This window comes from Cinclus cinclus, chromosome 3 (genome assembly GCF_963662255.1).
Source record: "Cinclus cinclus chromosome 3, bCinCin1.1, whole genome shotgun sequence".
Taxonomy (NCBI): domain Eukaryota; kingdom Metazoa; phylum Chordata; class Aves; order Passeriformes; family Cinclidae; genus Cinclus; species Cinclus cinclus.
In genome coordinates, this window is record NC_085048.1 from 32,303,166 (window position 1) to 32,317,511 (window position 14,346).

General features: G+C 39.6%; 1 protein-coding gene across 2 annotated transcripts in view; it reads left to right on the top strand.

The window, feature by feature from the left end:
* The window catches only part of SH3BGRL2 (SH3 domain binding glutamate rich protein like 2), a 33,902-nt gene extending 24,634 nt beyond the window's left edge, over nt 1–9,268 (top strand). For both annotated transcript variants that reach the window (XM_062489831.1, XM_062489833.1), the window contains 2 exons: nt 7,881–7,961; nt 9,021–9,268. In XM_062489831.1, coding sequence (XP_062345815.1) covers nt 7,881–7,961; nt 9,021–9,035 — 96 coding nt within the window. In that variant the 3' untranslated portion in view covers nt 9,036–9,268. The remainder of the gene's footprint in view (nt 1–7,880; nt 7,962–9,020) is intronic.
* Nucleotides 9,269–14,346: the final 5,078 nt, after the last annotated feature.

The window sequence follows — 14,346 nt, forward strand, 5'->3', positions numbered from 1 at the left end:
GTTCTGGGTTTTTCTAAGATCATGAAAAGATGCATACATGTTTCTTTTTCTTCCTTTTTTATGGGTGACACATTACAAATAAGTAACTGATCACTGATAAAAGAAAGAAGAAAATTTAACAAAACTGGCTGGAGGCCATGTCAGATTTTCTGCCCTGGCCCATCACTGAGGAGTTTGTTATTATTCTTATGCCTTCAGGTACAGAGAACTTGAACTCTGTCTCTGAATCCTCAAATAAAGTGGCAGAATTCACCTTAGCATGCCTGCTTAGTGTGTTCACTTTAGGAGCTAGAGGAGTTGTGAGGCTAATTTGGTATCCAGCAAGTCTACATTTGATTCTCTGCATCCTTGGAGATAGCTTATCTGGTTCACTTAGCATTTTTTTGGTCCCAGTAAGCTTTTAGAAGAAGGATAATTTTGCTAGATAAAAGTTAATGTGAATTGCTCAGATATCATGTAACAATTGTTAATGGTTAGTGATGCTAAAACTTTCTTGACTAATTATTTTTGCCATCAGAAGTAGAGTTTCCTCTATGGCAAAGTTAAGCTCTGTGTGAAATTATTCTTAATTACCTTTTGCAGTTATATTGGAGGAGTTTTTGGCTCACAGGCATCCTCAAACCCTTGGCAGAATGTGACTTGAGGCCAGTGACATGCACTGTTAATCTTCCTGATTAAGGCCTTGTCTCAAGTGAGGAATATAGAAGGCAGAGCTGGTGAAAGTAACCCCTGCCCAAGAGTCTTCTCTGTGTTGGGAGGATTCTGTTCACATCATTCACAAGGGCTAGGTACAACTTTCAGACTGTGCCTATGCTTTTGCCATCCACTTCTCCATTTCTTTTCTGTGTTCTGAGGACAAGAGCTTTAGTTCTGAGTAATATGTACTTTATAAAGGGAAATGTGGTACAAGAGGCAAAGTGTAGAGTAGCCAGCTTGCCCAGTGTCAAGGCTTAAAAAATAGAACCTCAACAACTAAGTAAAAATAAAATAATCCAGAATTTTATCTTCCTCAGAGAAGTCAGGACTCATTTCAGTAGTGTATTAGAGTGCTGCTGTTTGCCCTGTAGTGGAGAGAGCACAATCCTGTTGAGCACAACAGTTTTTTATTTGGACTAAATAAACATTATTAATAGCTGTTTCAAAGTGAAGTAGCAGGTATTTTGTAAACTATCCCGTCACATAAAGATGATAGCTATCAAAGACATCTCTGGAGATACTTTAGTCTGTTTGCAGAATTTTTATTTCCTAAATATAATCATGTGGGATGTTCATGTATTTTAGAACACTTAAAAGGGACTGGTGTAAAATTAGAATTGTTACATTTACAGGATGTAGTAGAAAATACTACGCAATGCTTTTTCATTTTTATATTTATTAGACTGATATTCTGCAAAACTCATCAGCAAGTATGACATAATAAAAATTTTGTTTGGGATCCTAATTCTCCTTTCCATGGAACAGAACATTCCTGTTGTGCCATGCTTTCTTGAAAAAACAGGTTTTGTTATTCAAGATGTTGGACTACTTAAGCTGAAGTCTATTTAAAAAGCCAGTTCTAAAATAGAGGATAAACGATACATGAGGAAAGGCTAGCAAATCGTAATAAGTGGCAGCAGTACTTGGAAGTCACATAGTATTGCACAGAATACTGATGCAGCAGTATTTTGGAACAATATCTAGAAAAGGCCATGGCTGTTGTCACACAACAGCCAGGATGAAATAAGTAATTCAGTCCACTACAGTTCCACTTGTGTTCAGGTTAAAATATGTGCATGCACAGCTGCTGTGCAGCATGGTCATTTTTGTGTCTTTTGGTCATTACCTCATGTAACAGGCTGACTACCACAGTTAACTCATGGATATTTCCATCTCTCCCTTTCTCAAATTCTTGCTGTGGCCTGATTTGATAATACTCTTATCCAAACAATTTGTAAAGTGACACAATGAGGTGGAAGGTGCACAAAAGGTGGAGGTGACAACTCTTACCATCCGTTGTACTTACAGATTCTGCCACTAACTCCACTGAATATTCCCCTACCCCAGGTGGGCACTAGGTTTGAGGTCTTCAGTGCTTGTCTAAGGGAAATCCTGCTGCACTTGGACTCCCTGCCTTGGAGGTGAGGGATATCAGTTCTTAGATAGTCTGTTTACCCTGGCACTGTTGCTGCATGAATGGCGAACATCACATCAGCCTGAGTTTGTCCTGTACTGTGCAAACAATAGAGCTGTGGCTGACATCTGCTCCCTTTTATTAAAGCCTTTGTTTCTAGAAGGCTACAGCTAAACAGATTACCAAAATAAACATCTGGCCTGTAGTAGAGGAGTAACAAGTTGCTTTGTAGAGTCAATTCTATAAGCTCTTTAAAAATCCTGTGCAGAGATCTTATCAGAAAGTTAGGTAATGAAAACTGTCATGTTTAGCTTGTTCTGTGTTGTACAGACAAGATCTTTTATTTGTATATTTATATAATATTAGAAGAGGTTCACACATGCACACACATTCTCCAAGGAGAGCAGTGCTGTGTTAGAGTTTTCCATTGTAATCCTAATCAGATCAGTAAATGAATGTCATCTGTTCTGGAGAACTGAACTGCCCTTTTCAGGGAGGATGTTAACTGCTCATTCTCAGTGGTATACAGTATTAACTCAGTGGCAAAGTGCTGATTCAATGTGTTTAAATTATGAGTTCCTCATTATTACTTGAAGGAACAATTACATTGCCCCTTTTATAAGAACTGAGAGATCATAATCTTATTATAATAAAAATATTGACAAAGACAAATAAATTTGAACAGCATGCCAATGGAGTAATCTATAGGTGTTGTCCAGTAATCACTGCATTTTAAAAATCTTTAGGAGAAGCTATGCAAGCTGTATTTGGGTGGGTTTCTCTGCTTCTTGTTGTGGTAAGAAATAAAGATTTGTCTGAGATGTTTAACAAGCTCGCTCTTGTTGCCAACTAAAAACAGCAACAAAACCAAACTTGCTTGTTTAAAGAAAGTTACTGGAATGAATTTTATTCACAGTTGCTGTCTTTGAAAGTTCATTAGATGTAAGGTTCTCCTAATCTGAGTACTGTAGTGAAGGTAAAATGCTAATTGTAAATCTATTTTGTGTTAATGTTTTACTTTGACCCAATGCCTTCATGCTTCTGTTATATTCCTTGGAGCTCATAAATAATTCCACAAATAGTTCCACAGCTGTAAATAATTATTTATGCTGATCTGCAGTACTGCCAATTTTAATATTAGTGTGCAGTAAATAGTTTCTCTCAGCAGTGACAGTGTTTATTTAAACAATCCTGAGTATACCTGCTTAACAAAATCCTGAGCCAAATTAATTATGGCAGTGTCTGTAATCACATCACTGCAGTGATCTGGTTTCCCAGCACCAGGAATATATCTAGTGACCATCACAACTGGGATACAGCTAATGCTGTAGCCAGCTTGAGCTTTGTGAACTTGGCCATTGCTGTTGAGAGAAGAACCTACCCTGGAAGTGGGATTTCTAAAGAGGAGGGAATTCCCAAGGACCAATGGTTTTCCTGCTGGAGTAAATTGGCATAAAACCCACATGAAGGCCAGAAGAACTTATGACATTTATGTCAGATTTCCTGATTTGTCCAGTGCCTCAACAACTAAGCTGATGTTAGTTTTCTGTAGGTTTTGGGTAGTGGATGGTCTTTGGAATTACTGCATAATGTAGACATTGACATAGTTCTCCTGTTTTTGATTAATTTGGTTTTAAAGATGTGCAAAGCAGCCACAGCACCTTTTATTTCCAGGGTAAGCTGCAAAGATTCAAATTTTAAAAACAAAGCCTTGGAATTGTGAGGCTTGGGTTGTTTAGTGTTTTGATTTCTTATTTTTTCTCTTTACCATCATACTAAATGGACATCATCACATGGCTTTGCTGATTATCGGGGGTTGGAACTAGATGATCTTGGAGGTCCCCTCCAGCCCAAGTCTTGATTCTATGATAATTTTAAAATTTAGTATGATTAAAATTAGTATGATACGCTTTAAGATTAGCATAAAAGAACTTATATTTGTGAGACTGAAGGTCCATTAAGCCCAGTTTTGTCCCAGCAGTGGCCATAAGCCTGCAGAAGACCACAAAAAAGTCAAGATAGAAAGTAGTTGAGTATTTCCCTTGTCTGTAGTTATTTTTCTGAAACAGACATCACTTTACCATATTAAGTAATTCTTACATTTTTCTTTCATGAACTTGAACCTTCTGGTGGAAACCTTTAGCATCTTCAGTATGCTCTGGAAATGCATTCCATGTGTCCACTAACACATTTAGTACCAAGCATCCTGCCACCACAGTGAACTTCATAGCCTTCCTAGCCTTCCTCCCATTACCCTCTGGGGCAACTTTGGTCCTGAAGACCTTTGCAGCCACAGCTTGTCTCTCTATCCCAGTTCAGAGTCACCCAGCAGGAGCTGGGAAAGCAAAGCAGAGCCTTAGGCCACACAAGGCCAACAAGATTTTGCTTGTTTATGGGTGAGCTACAGGCAAGTAGCTCACCTACAGTGCCTTTAGTTTATTTTCAACACAGCAAGAGCTTATTAGGTCAGCTAATCCACTCCCTAGCAGCTCACTGAGCATATTGAATGCTGTAATTATGGTGTTAAAACAGAGAGGCTGTATCCTGCTCAGGTTACATGGTGGATGATAGACCTGCCACCAACTTTAAGGGCAAGGAACCATGCCTGAAGCAATCAGCTAGTTGTTACCCTGTTAAAAAGCTCTTTCTGCCTTGAAATAGCTTTTTACTTACCTTCTTTATCCTCCTGTTCCTTCTTTATCTCTAAACCATCTTGAGATATATTTTTCCCTCCTAACTGGCATTTGTCTTTCTTGGTAACATTTCATACCCTCAGTCATGGGATTCATCATCTGTATTTTTGGCTTTTCAATTTCTCCAGAGGCATGAGCATTTCTCTGCATTGCTGATGGTTCATGTCCACTGTCTCCATGTCCTAGTAGTTTTAGTAGTCAGTTTTTAGTCAGTTTTAATCAGCTACTGATGTTGTCAGAATTCTATACATTAATGAAGTGTGATTAGCAGTCTGTAAAGCACCAAGTTTCATAATTTAAAATGCTACAGTCAAAATTGTATTTGTACACATAGTTGCCTTTTGAAGTGGGGCCGTGGGTAGCAGTTTGCCATACTTGTATATTCTTATGTTAACAGCTGCTCTCTGAGTGCCTCCCATGGGCAATGGGAGCCACTTCCTTGCACAGGGCAGGACAGCCGTGCTCCACAGATCCCAGCAAAGCCACAGGGCTCCCTGGATAGAGCTGCTTGGGACAGTGACAAGAGGGTTGTAGTAACTTGCTGCTGGTGCAGAAAGATGGAGCCAATGCCTTGCCAAAACCAGTGAATGGTGATGTCCTTCCTCTGTGGGAGGCAGAATGTCCCACTGAGTTTTTCCAAATGGAGCCCATTGGGTCACCAGTGAGTTGGGCTCCTGCCTGGGTACGAAATTCTCATTTTCACTGAGCTTGTGCTGTTTTCCTTCTTCAGCCTCTGCATCTACTGCTGGTAGCAGTGTGATGTTCTTTATTGAGATAAAAATTTTCATGTCGTCACCCATGGATTTAGTGTCTTTACATGTGACCCAATTCTGCACAGACTGCCTCTCCTTCTAATGGTAAGATCAAAGGCAGGGTGTTTTTGGAGAAGCTTTTATCTTGTTTGTGTTACAGGAATAGCTAGGGGTGCCCACTTTGAGCTGCTACCACTCAATACACAGCCATTGAGCCATTGGGATCATTCTTCTCAATAATTTCTTAAGAAACTATTGTGCTAAAATGATTTCTTAAATTTTTTACAGGACTATTATACATTTTTGTAACTTTTTTTTTCACATTTGAATATTTTGAGATCATAGATTGTAATTGAAGACATCACTAGGAAAATTCTCCTATTTAAAATTTACTTCTACTTTATCTAAAAGCATGATGCTTTTTCTCCCCCCACCGCCCATGAAAGTAAGTATGAGTAGGATTTAAATATGTTTTGCAATGTAGATATTTCAAAACATCAGGGAGATTGCTTCTGGTGGGTAATCTCTTGTGGTTCTTAAATTTTCAGGTCCTTTTAAAATGAATCAATCCGCTGGGTTTCGTGCTCTTTCAAACAGACTTAGTTTAACTCGCCCTTTAACCTTCACAATTTTTTCAGTAAGTAAATCCAGGTTTGTTAATAAGTGAAAATGTGGAAAAAAGCATACTAAGTCAGGACTTGATAATCATGAAAATAAAATGATAGTTAATAGTTGAAGACAGCTTTTTATTATTAAGTATTAAATTATTTTACAGAGGTTGGGTTAAACAGATGTTCACGGATGTTGGTAGATTAGCTGAGTGTCAGTCATTGTGAGAGCCAGGACTGCAGCCTTTTTTTTCTTATGAGATTACGTTTAGTCCTTCCCTGCCTTCTTTTCTTACCAGTTTATTAACAAAGGGTGACAAAACCATGGTCTTAGTGATACTTCTAGAGCTAAGCGAAGTACTGGGATTAAGAATCTTCAGGAGAATGCCAGAATTTGAAAACGATGCTGAGAGATGATGACTCACCCAGACAAACACAGAACCTTCCTTGGACAAATTGTTGAGACAAAGAAGTGTCTGGGGGTTAGTGAAGGCTGCCCGTGGTGCTCAGGAGGGAGAGTATTCCTGGCAGGGACCAAGAAAGGTGCCTGCCACAACAACTGCCTGCTGGCAGGATGGCTGCAGGTAGTTTGCAGTGCTGTAATGGACATCTTCAGGCAATTCAGATCTGCCCTGATGTTAAAGAAAGGGTCCTCACTGTGGGCTGTACTTGTCCATTGCTGCCCTACCTTCAGCTCCAGATACAGTGTGGCTCACCGTGGAACAAATGAAGGTTATTTCTCAGGTAGATCACAGGCTGTCTTCTCATGTGTTGCTTATATAGCCTGTGTCCCTCATGGGTTTTCATCTGCTTTAGAGAGTCAGAACAGAGCTTTTTAAGGTTTAATAGTGTGCATGCAGCTTTTCAAGTCTCATTCTTAGAGGTCAAGGGCTTAATCAAACATCCTTCTGCAGACCTTCAGTATTACTTATTACTCCTCTAGGTATACAGTGATTACGTTGTCCCTTTTTAATCCATGGTACTGTTGGGAATCCTTTCAGTAATCTTTCAGCTTAAATCATGGCTTAGTTGATTTGCCTGTTTTACTTGGATTTACTTTCTGGCAATTAATTGTAAATTTTTCTTAATTCCTAAGTTAGCATATGCCACGTTTTAAGAAGAAAACAACAAAAAGTAATCTCAAGAAGGTTTACTCTTTCTGCTTATGTCAGCTAATATATCTGAGGCCTGAGGACCATCACAGGTGCTTTTAGTATAGGAAGTCAGGCTGAGAAACTGCCCTTGTGCAGCTGTGGTTGTGCTTTTGGGGAGGCTGAGGCTGTTTAAATAATTATGCAACTGCAAAGTATCCCAGTTCACACTGATAAAGCAGTATATCATTAGTGACGTGCTGGTAAAGCATCTCCATCTAGTGCACCGTAAAGGTTCTAGGAGAAATTCTGTACTTAAATACCTTTAAGATATACCCATAATAGAGTTTCTTTTGATGCAAGTACATGCTTGTACTTTTCTATTAAAGTAGTGAGAGATGTTGAAGTTAGAGAATTTATGTGGTTTTCTTTGCCATTGTAGTTTGCAGTTTGTGACATCATTTCAGTTTAGGTTTTAGATTTGGGTAGGAGAATAGGGGTAAGTATCAATATTTTTCTGAGCATTATTACATGTTATTCTTCAATCTAATACAAGGTGTGGTAATATCAATCAGGAAGACATGAATACAAATGTTGACTCATCTTTTCTTCTTTTAATTCTTTAGGATTATGATGGCTTTTTTGAATCAAAGGAGAGCAACACTGTATTCTCCTTTCTTGGACTGAAGCCTACTTTGGCATCAAAGGTCAGTGTAGTATGGCAGACTTTTCATGGAATTCTTGAGATGTTGAGATTGAGCTTTCTTTGATCCCTGTGGAGGATGGAACCATGTGTGTTTGGATGCATCCCTGCCATGATCCATACCTTGTTCATATCACCTTAATGCTAATGAAGTAATCAAAATGGTTGTAAGGAAAAGAAAAGCATTTTAAATGAAAACAAGTATATACCTTGGAGTAATTTGGGACAGTAGATAAATTAAGTTTAAAGATTACATTCTCCTTCATATTATCAATCTAAATTGTAAGCAACTGGCTTAATTATAATTGGAGACAGAGATAGGATCTTAATCACTGGAATTTCTGAAGCCCAGCATAACAGTTCAGCATTTATTCATTGGGCATTATTTTTTTTTTTTATTGCTGAAAGGCTGGGACAGTCAGAACTTGTATTAACTTTTTTGAACTCAGTTTTAGCATACACAGATTAAAACCCAAAGCCAGGTAACATCTTTCTGTTGAGGGCAGTATAACAGAGGAAATTTTATTGCCATATGCAAGTCTGGACACTTGTTCAAACAGACTGTGTGGTGCACCTTTTGGCAGCAGACTACACAGAAGGGAGGATTTTTCTTTCCTTGGATACTGTAGATATAGATATAGCTCTTGGGTATCTATAGAGTTCTTTTTCTGCCAGGAATTCATTTATTTCTGGACTCCTTGAGGGACAGGAGTAGGAAGGAACTTCAGCAGAGAACCACAGAAGCAGGTTATTTTGGCAGCCTGCCTCACTTTGTAGCTTGGATAACTTGTCCTAGGAAAAAGATGATGTTCTGGTGCAATCTGAAATAGCAGATTATATTCCTAGAAAATATGGTGTTGGAGGCCTGGAGCTGTGTCTCTGTAAACTTCCTGCTTCAGTCTGGTGGTTCTTCAGAGATGCATCCTCAGCTCCTAAGTGGTCCAGGGTTAGGATCACCTTATATGCAGTGGTCACATGTACGGGAGGTGAAAATGTATTCATAACATTATTATTATATTAATAATAATTAATAATACTCTTTATCTTTTTCTCTTTTCAATAGGAGTCAGAACCCTAGAAGGCCCATGTGAAGTATCAACAAGCACATTCCTGAATGAGTGACTCTATTCTTCAGCACATAACAACTTCCCTAATGGATCACTGTGATAGAGCAAATATGTCATTAGTAGTAGTTTGCTTGCCATGAGATGGTGCTCTCCAAAAATGTGGAGCTAATAACATCCATAGGAAATAGAATTAAGGCTGGGCTACTCATCTACCGTTGTTAAAATGCTCACTGTTGATGTTTCACTTTTGTCTTTGGATTGTTTTTGCAACAATTTTGTTTGGTCCTGATATTCTAACAGGCATGTGTGTTAGAGAGTAAGGAGTGGAAGCGTAGGGCTTGTATCATCCATGGGTATACTTAGGTAGTCATATTCCTTACCTTTTTTAATTCTTCCCACTACTGTAGTTCAAATTAGCTCATCATGATAGTTAAAGTGCTGGTGGTTATTATGATGTTTGTGCTGGCTATGATCCAGAAGGTAAAAAGCATCAGTCTTGAGATCTCAGTCTAAGCCAATAACTGGCATATTTTTGCTCTACATTTATTTATTGTGATGTTTATGGTTATTTTAAGAGACATGGGCTGCTAATCTTGTTAATGAAGACTTGATTTGTCTAATGAAGCACACTGCAACTGACTGTTTAAAACAAGTTCCTATCATGAAGGAGGTGCCAAAGTGAAATATTTTGACATGTTTCCAAATGCAGGTGAAATGTTCAGTAAAACACTTGGTGGAAATACTGGGGAGTTCAGAAGAGCTAAAGGGGAGTCTCACAGCTAATGATAATATGAAGTTATCTCTTTACTGAGAAAGTCTTAACACCCAAGGTTGGAGCTCTATAGTTGGACTGTCTTAAAATGAGATTTTGCCAAAATTTCAGTTTACCTTCGGTAACACACAGCTCTACCATAAGCCACACAAGAGTCAGGGGCATACTTTGAGAGCCACGTTTCAGTTCCATGATGGTTAAACACTCCCCCATGGTCCAAGAACATGCCTAACTTGCCTGGCTGTTGTGCTGGTTATATCCCCAGATGTGGTTGTGGTGGTGGAGGTGCCTCAAAGATAGTGAGAAAGCTGAGTGTGTGCTTTGCCAAATGAGGCTAGAGAGGTTGCTCAGCTCACGTTGGAACAGGAGCCAAGTAAATAAAGTGGAGATCATTCCAGTGGGACTGCATTGATGCACACAGCAGAACTTATTGCCCATGACTTGCCAATAACCATTACAAAATGCGTTCCAGACACAAGTAAAATTGCATCATGCATTTTTGAATCAAGTCTGGCTATAGAAATAACAGATATGCTGTAATGTAGTTTTTACTCAAGTGATGTCTTACTGGCAAGGTAGTACCATCAGGGTAGACATCCCTATGTCTTTGGGTAAATGAAAGACAGCCACTATGTGGAAAAGCTACTCTGCAATCACAGCATCACTCAGACTGTGTGGTTTGAAGGAAGCCAGACTTGTGAAAAGTGTCAGAAAGCAACACTATCCCAACAAAAGCCACACTGTGAAACAAGTCACATGTTCTGTTGTTATCAGTAATCATGGCATACCAGACATGTCAGCTGGAAGGGACAACTGAAGGTCTTCTGGTCCAGCACTGTCAAAATCAGGCTGAAGAACCACACTAGCTTGGATCAGATATGGGTTTGTCTAGCAGAGCATTAAGAATATCCAGAGATAAAGATCTCATAACTCTCCTCCTGTTACCTATGACATTGCTGCAGTGCTTTCCTGGTGAAAACTTTATCTTTTAAAGTCCAGCATTGACTCCTAGGCTTTAATTTGAGGCTGCTACCTTTGCTGTGTTTTTGTTGCACTCACAAGAAGAGATTGGCACCATTCTTTTTTTAACAACCCTCAAGATAGTTGTAGGCTACCATTTGGTCACCTCTTAGCCTTCATCTTACCAGACTGAATAAACCTGGCTGCTCAGCTGAGCTAAAGAGCAAGATGGAGCAAGAGCACACACAGGTTTGAAGTCCGTGGTTGTATTTACTGGTCGAAATCTTTTCCAGAGCACCTTCTTGAGAGGAATGCTGAACGGGCATTGATGTATGTACGTGCATTTTTAAGAATTACATTGTCTGTATTAAGGTACTGTGACATTCTTGTAACCAGTCCCATAAATTCATGAGACTTGAACCTCATTGTAGGAAGGGAATATGACATGAGGTGGAACTGTACATTGTTAACTTCACCACATTCAATATAACTATTCCTAAAAATAAGTTAAATACTTAACTTTGTAAATTAATAGAGATATAAATTTAAGTAATTTTGCAGTTGATTACAGAGAAGCCATCCTGGATTTATCATGTACTTGATACGTCATAAACTTTGAGAACTGCCTGAAGTCCCAGGTTTAAAAAATTTACCTAAGTGTGTACACATATACACAAGAGTAATCCCTGGTTGCAATCCCAGGCTTACTGATGTGAAAGGAAAAACCACACTGATTTCTCCAGGGGTGAAATTAGTTTCACAGATCTCCTTTTGAATTTGGATAATTGTAGAATAGAAAGCTCTCATTTAGTGGAGAGTTAGTCTTGTTTCAGCTGTTAAGAGAACCTGGTTTATTTCAGAGCATGTGTGTGGGCATAGTCAGTTATATGGAGGACAACACTAGCTCCAAAAATATCCTGCTTGCTTGCATGGATTGGCAGTGTAAGTCCCTTAGAATGTGTGCTTTTGAATTATAAATAGCTAGTTAAAAAAAAAAAGTGTATATGTTTGGATGTGAATTTTGTCTGTTGTATGACAGCCTTATTTTTGTAATTAAAGCAAGTAGACTTCTAGTTTGTTACACAAAGTGATCTGGAATTTTTTAAATCAGTTTTGTAGTAATGAAATGTAGCTCACGGGTAACTGAAAAGGTCTGGGGAAATTAGAGACATTTATAGAAAGAAATAGGAAATTCCTAATTCTGTTTAAAATTTTGGTGTATAAAGTTATGCTTAAGAACCAAATGATCCCAATTTCTAGGTAATACAACTACCCCGCTTTTTAAAATGGAGAGCAGTGTGAGTGAAACTTAATCTTTGTACCTAACTAAGGTTGCTGTGTGGGCTGACATGCACGTGCACATTCACTGTATCAGTGGCTTTGATAGAGGTGTTTTTGTTTGTGCCACACACTACTGGATAGTGCCTTGCCAGAAGGAGGGCTGTTTCTGTGGGGTCTTCTTAGATGTGCTTAAACTTTGAACTGAGAAAGGTGTAGTTTCTATATTGCTATTTTTTTAATAATACAGTAGATTTATTTTGAGGCCTGAGTCAAAAGGCACGTGCTTTGTAAGACTGAAACAGTTTTTGATGAGTCTTCTGAATTCTTCATCTTTCATAGGTGACTTTGTTTTTTTAATTTTCTTTTCCTTTTTGTTGACTGTCTAGAATCAAACCTTCCAAGGGAAGCGAACCTGGAGTAAAGCCCATAAATTCACGTTTACACTTTGTTTAAAATAATGTCCGATTCTAATGTTGAGCAGCCCAAGTGCTATCATGAAATGAAGAGTAGCTGCCAAGCTCTCAGTGGATTTCTCGGTTGTCCTTCCCTGTCCTTTTCCACCATCTGGCCATTTATTTGAGGTGTCCTATTCAGGCAATACCATGAAATAGGACCCTGAAATTGCCTTGTGGCCCTTCATGGGAGTGCAAGAGTGGGGTGATCACCAGGAAAATGCCAAATTTCATTAGTTTTCAGCTACTTATTCACTGATTTCACTACACCTTGGCATGAACACTGGGAGGAGGATGGAGCCCCCATCTGTTCACCCCTCACAGAGAGCCTGAGTGCAGACCCAGTGCAGAATGGCCCACAGCTTGCTTTGGCACCCTGAGCAGTGGTTCTCACAGGGACCCATGGCTGGCAGTGCCATGTGTGACAGCACACACCACTGCTTCCCACAGGACTCCAGCTGCATCATGGCCTATGCTTCACCCTCCTGCTCCCTAAGGAATTTGGAAGGGAAAACAGAGAACATCATCTTGAGAGGTGTCGTTCAGCCAGGGCAGATCCAGCTTACTCTCTTCTTCTTCATCTTTACCTCTTCCTCATGTGTGTCATCCTGTCCTGTGTAGACCTACCTGCGTGCAAAGCTTCCACTCCCAGTCATCTGTAACATCCCTGTGGGGTCACAAACACAGAGCTGGTGTTCCACTTCACGGCATCAGTCTTCTGTAACTTGGTAGGGGAGGGAGCATGTTGCATCTTAGGTTGTATACACATTATATATTAAACTGTGTTCATCTAATAAAAACTTGTAATTCAAAAAAGGAATTTGTTCTGTGTTCTATGTGCTAAAAGAAACAATTAAAAAATACAAGTTTATTCTTGCTGTGGCTTGTTCTGGTGGCAGCCCGGTGCTTTGGTTTGGGCAGTCTCTGCAAGTAGAAATGCTGCAGAACTTTTCACCTGGGATGGGTCAGCCTGATTCTGTAAGATGTCAATTGGCTTTGAACCCCAGTGGCTGCATGGGATTTGCAATGTGTCCAGAATATCTGCTGGTTTGGGGTCTCTCCAGGTAAATAGTAGTGAAGGAAAAAAAAAAAAAAAGAAAAGAGGGGTGATGTATTGTCTTCAATCTTTTTTACTTGGGTTACTTGGAAATAAAGGCAGATCCTTTGGGGTGGCTTGAAACATGGGACAGGAAGTTTTCACTCAATGAAGTTTTGTTTCTAGGGCTGAAACCTTCACTGCTTTTTATGTCTGAAAGGAATGTAAGTTCCTGGTTTGCCTATCCACTTTGCCAGTCCATAGAAGGTAATGAAATACATTTTACTAGTTAAGTGGCTGACCAAAGGTACAGGTTGCATAATTACAGTGTTCCCTTGATTCTCATTCTAGTAAATAGTTTTTAATACCTTAATATTTCTAATACTTGCCCACTGTCTATTGTGGTTGCTGCCATGAAAGCTCCATTTGTGACTTTTGCTGCACCCTGGAGTAAGGTTCTGTGCCATGTGCTTTAGGCAGGATGCATAAAGGAGGTACAGATGGAATAGGCAAGCCTGAAATGCCTGCAGGGGGATCCTCAGCTGTAGGATCCTCCTGTAGGATCAGTAGCTCTGCTCTGAAGTGAGAGAAGCTGTAGTAGCTTAGCTCTTATGTCATGGTGGGTAGGAGTGGACAGATTTTGCTGCACGGTGGGGCAGGATCTTCTCGATTTGCAGAGGAAGTGATGTTCTGTGTCACTTTGCTCATGTAGCATCACAGCCTGCACTCTGTGTGAAAACCAGTGGCACTGCCATTCCTCCTTCCTGGCTGCAGGAGACCATGCTGAGAGCAGAAAGCAGGCAAAGGTCACAGAGTGTGGC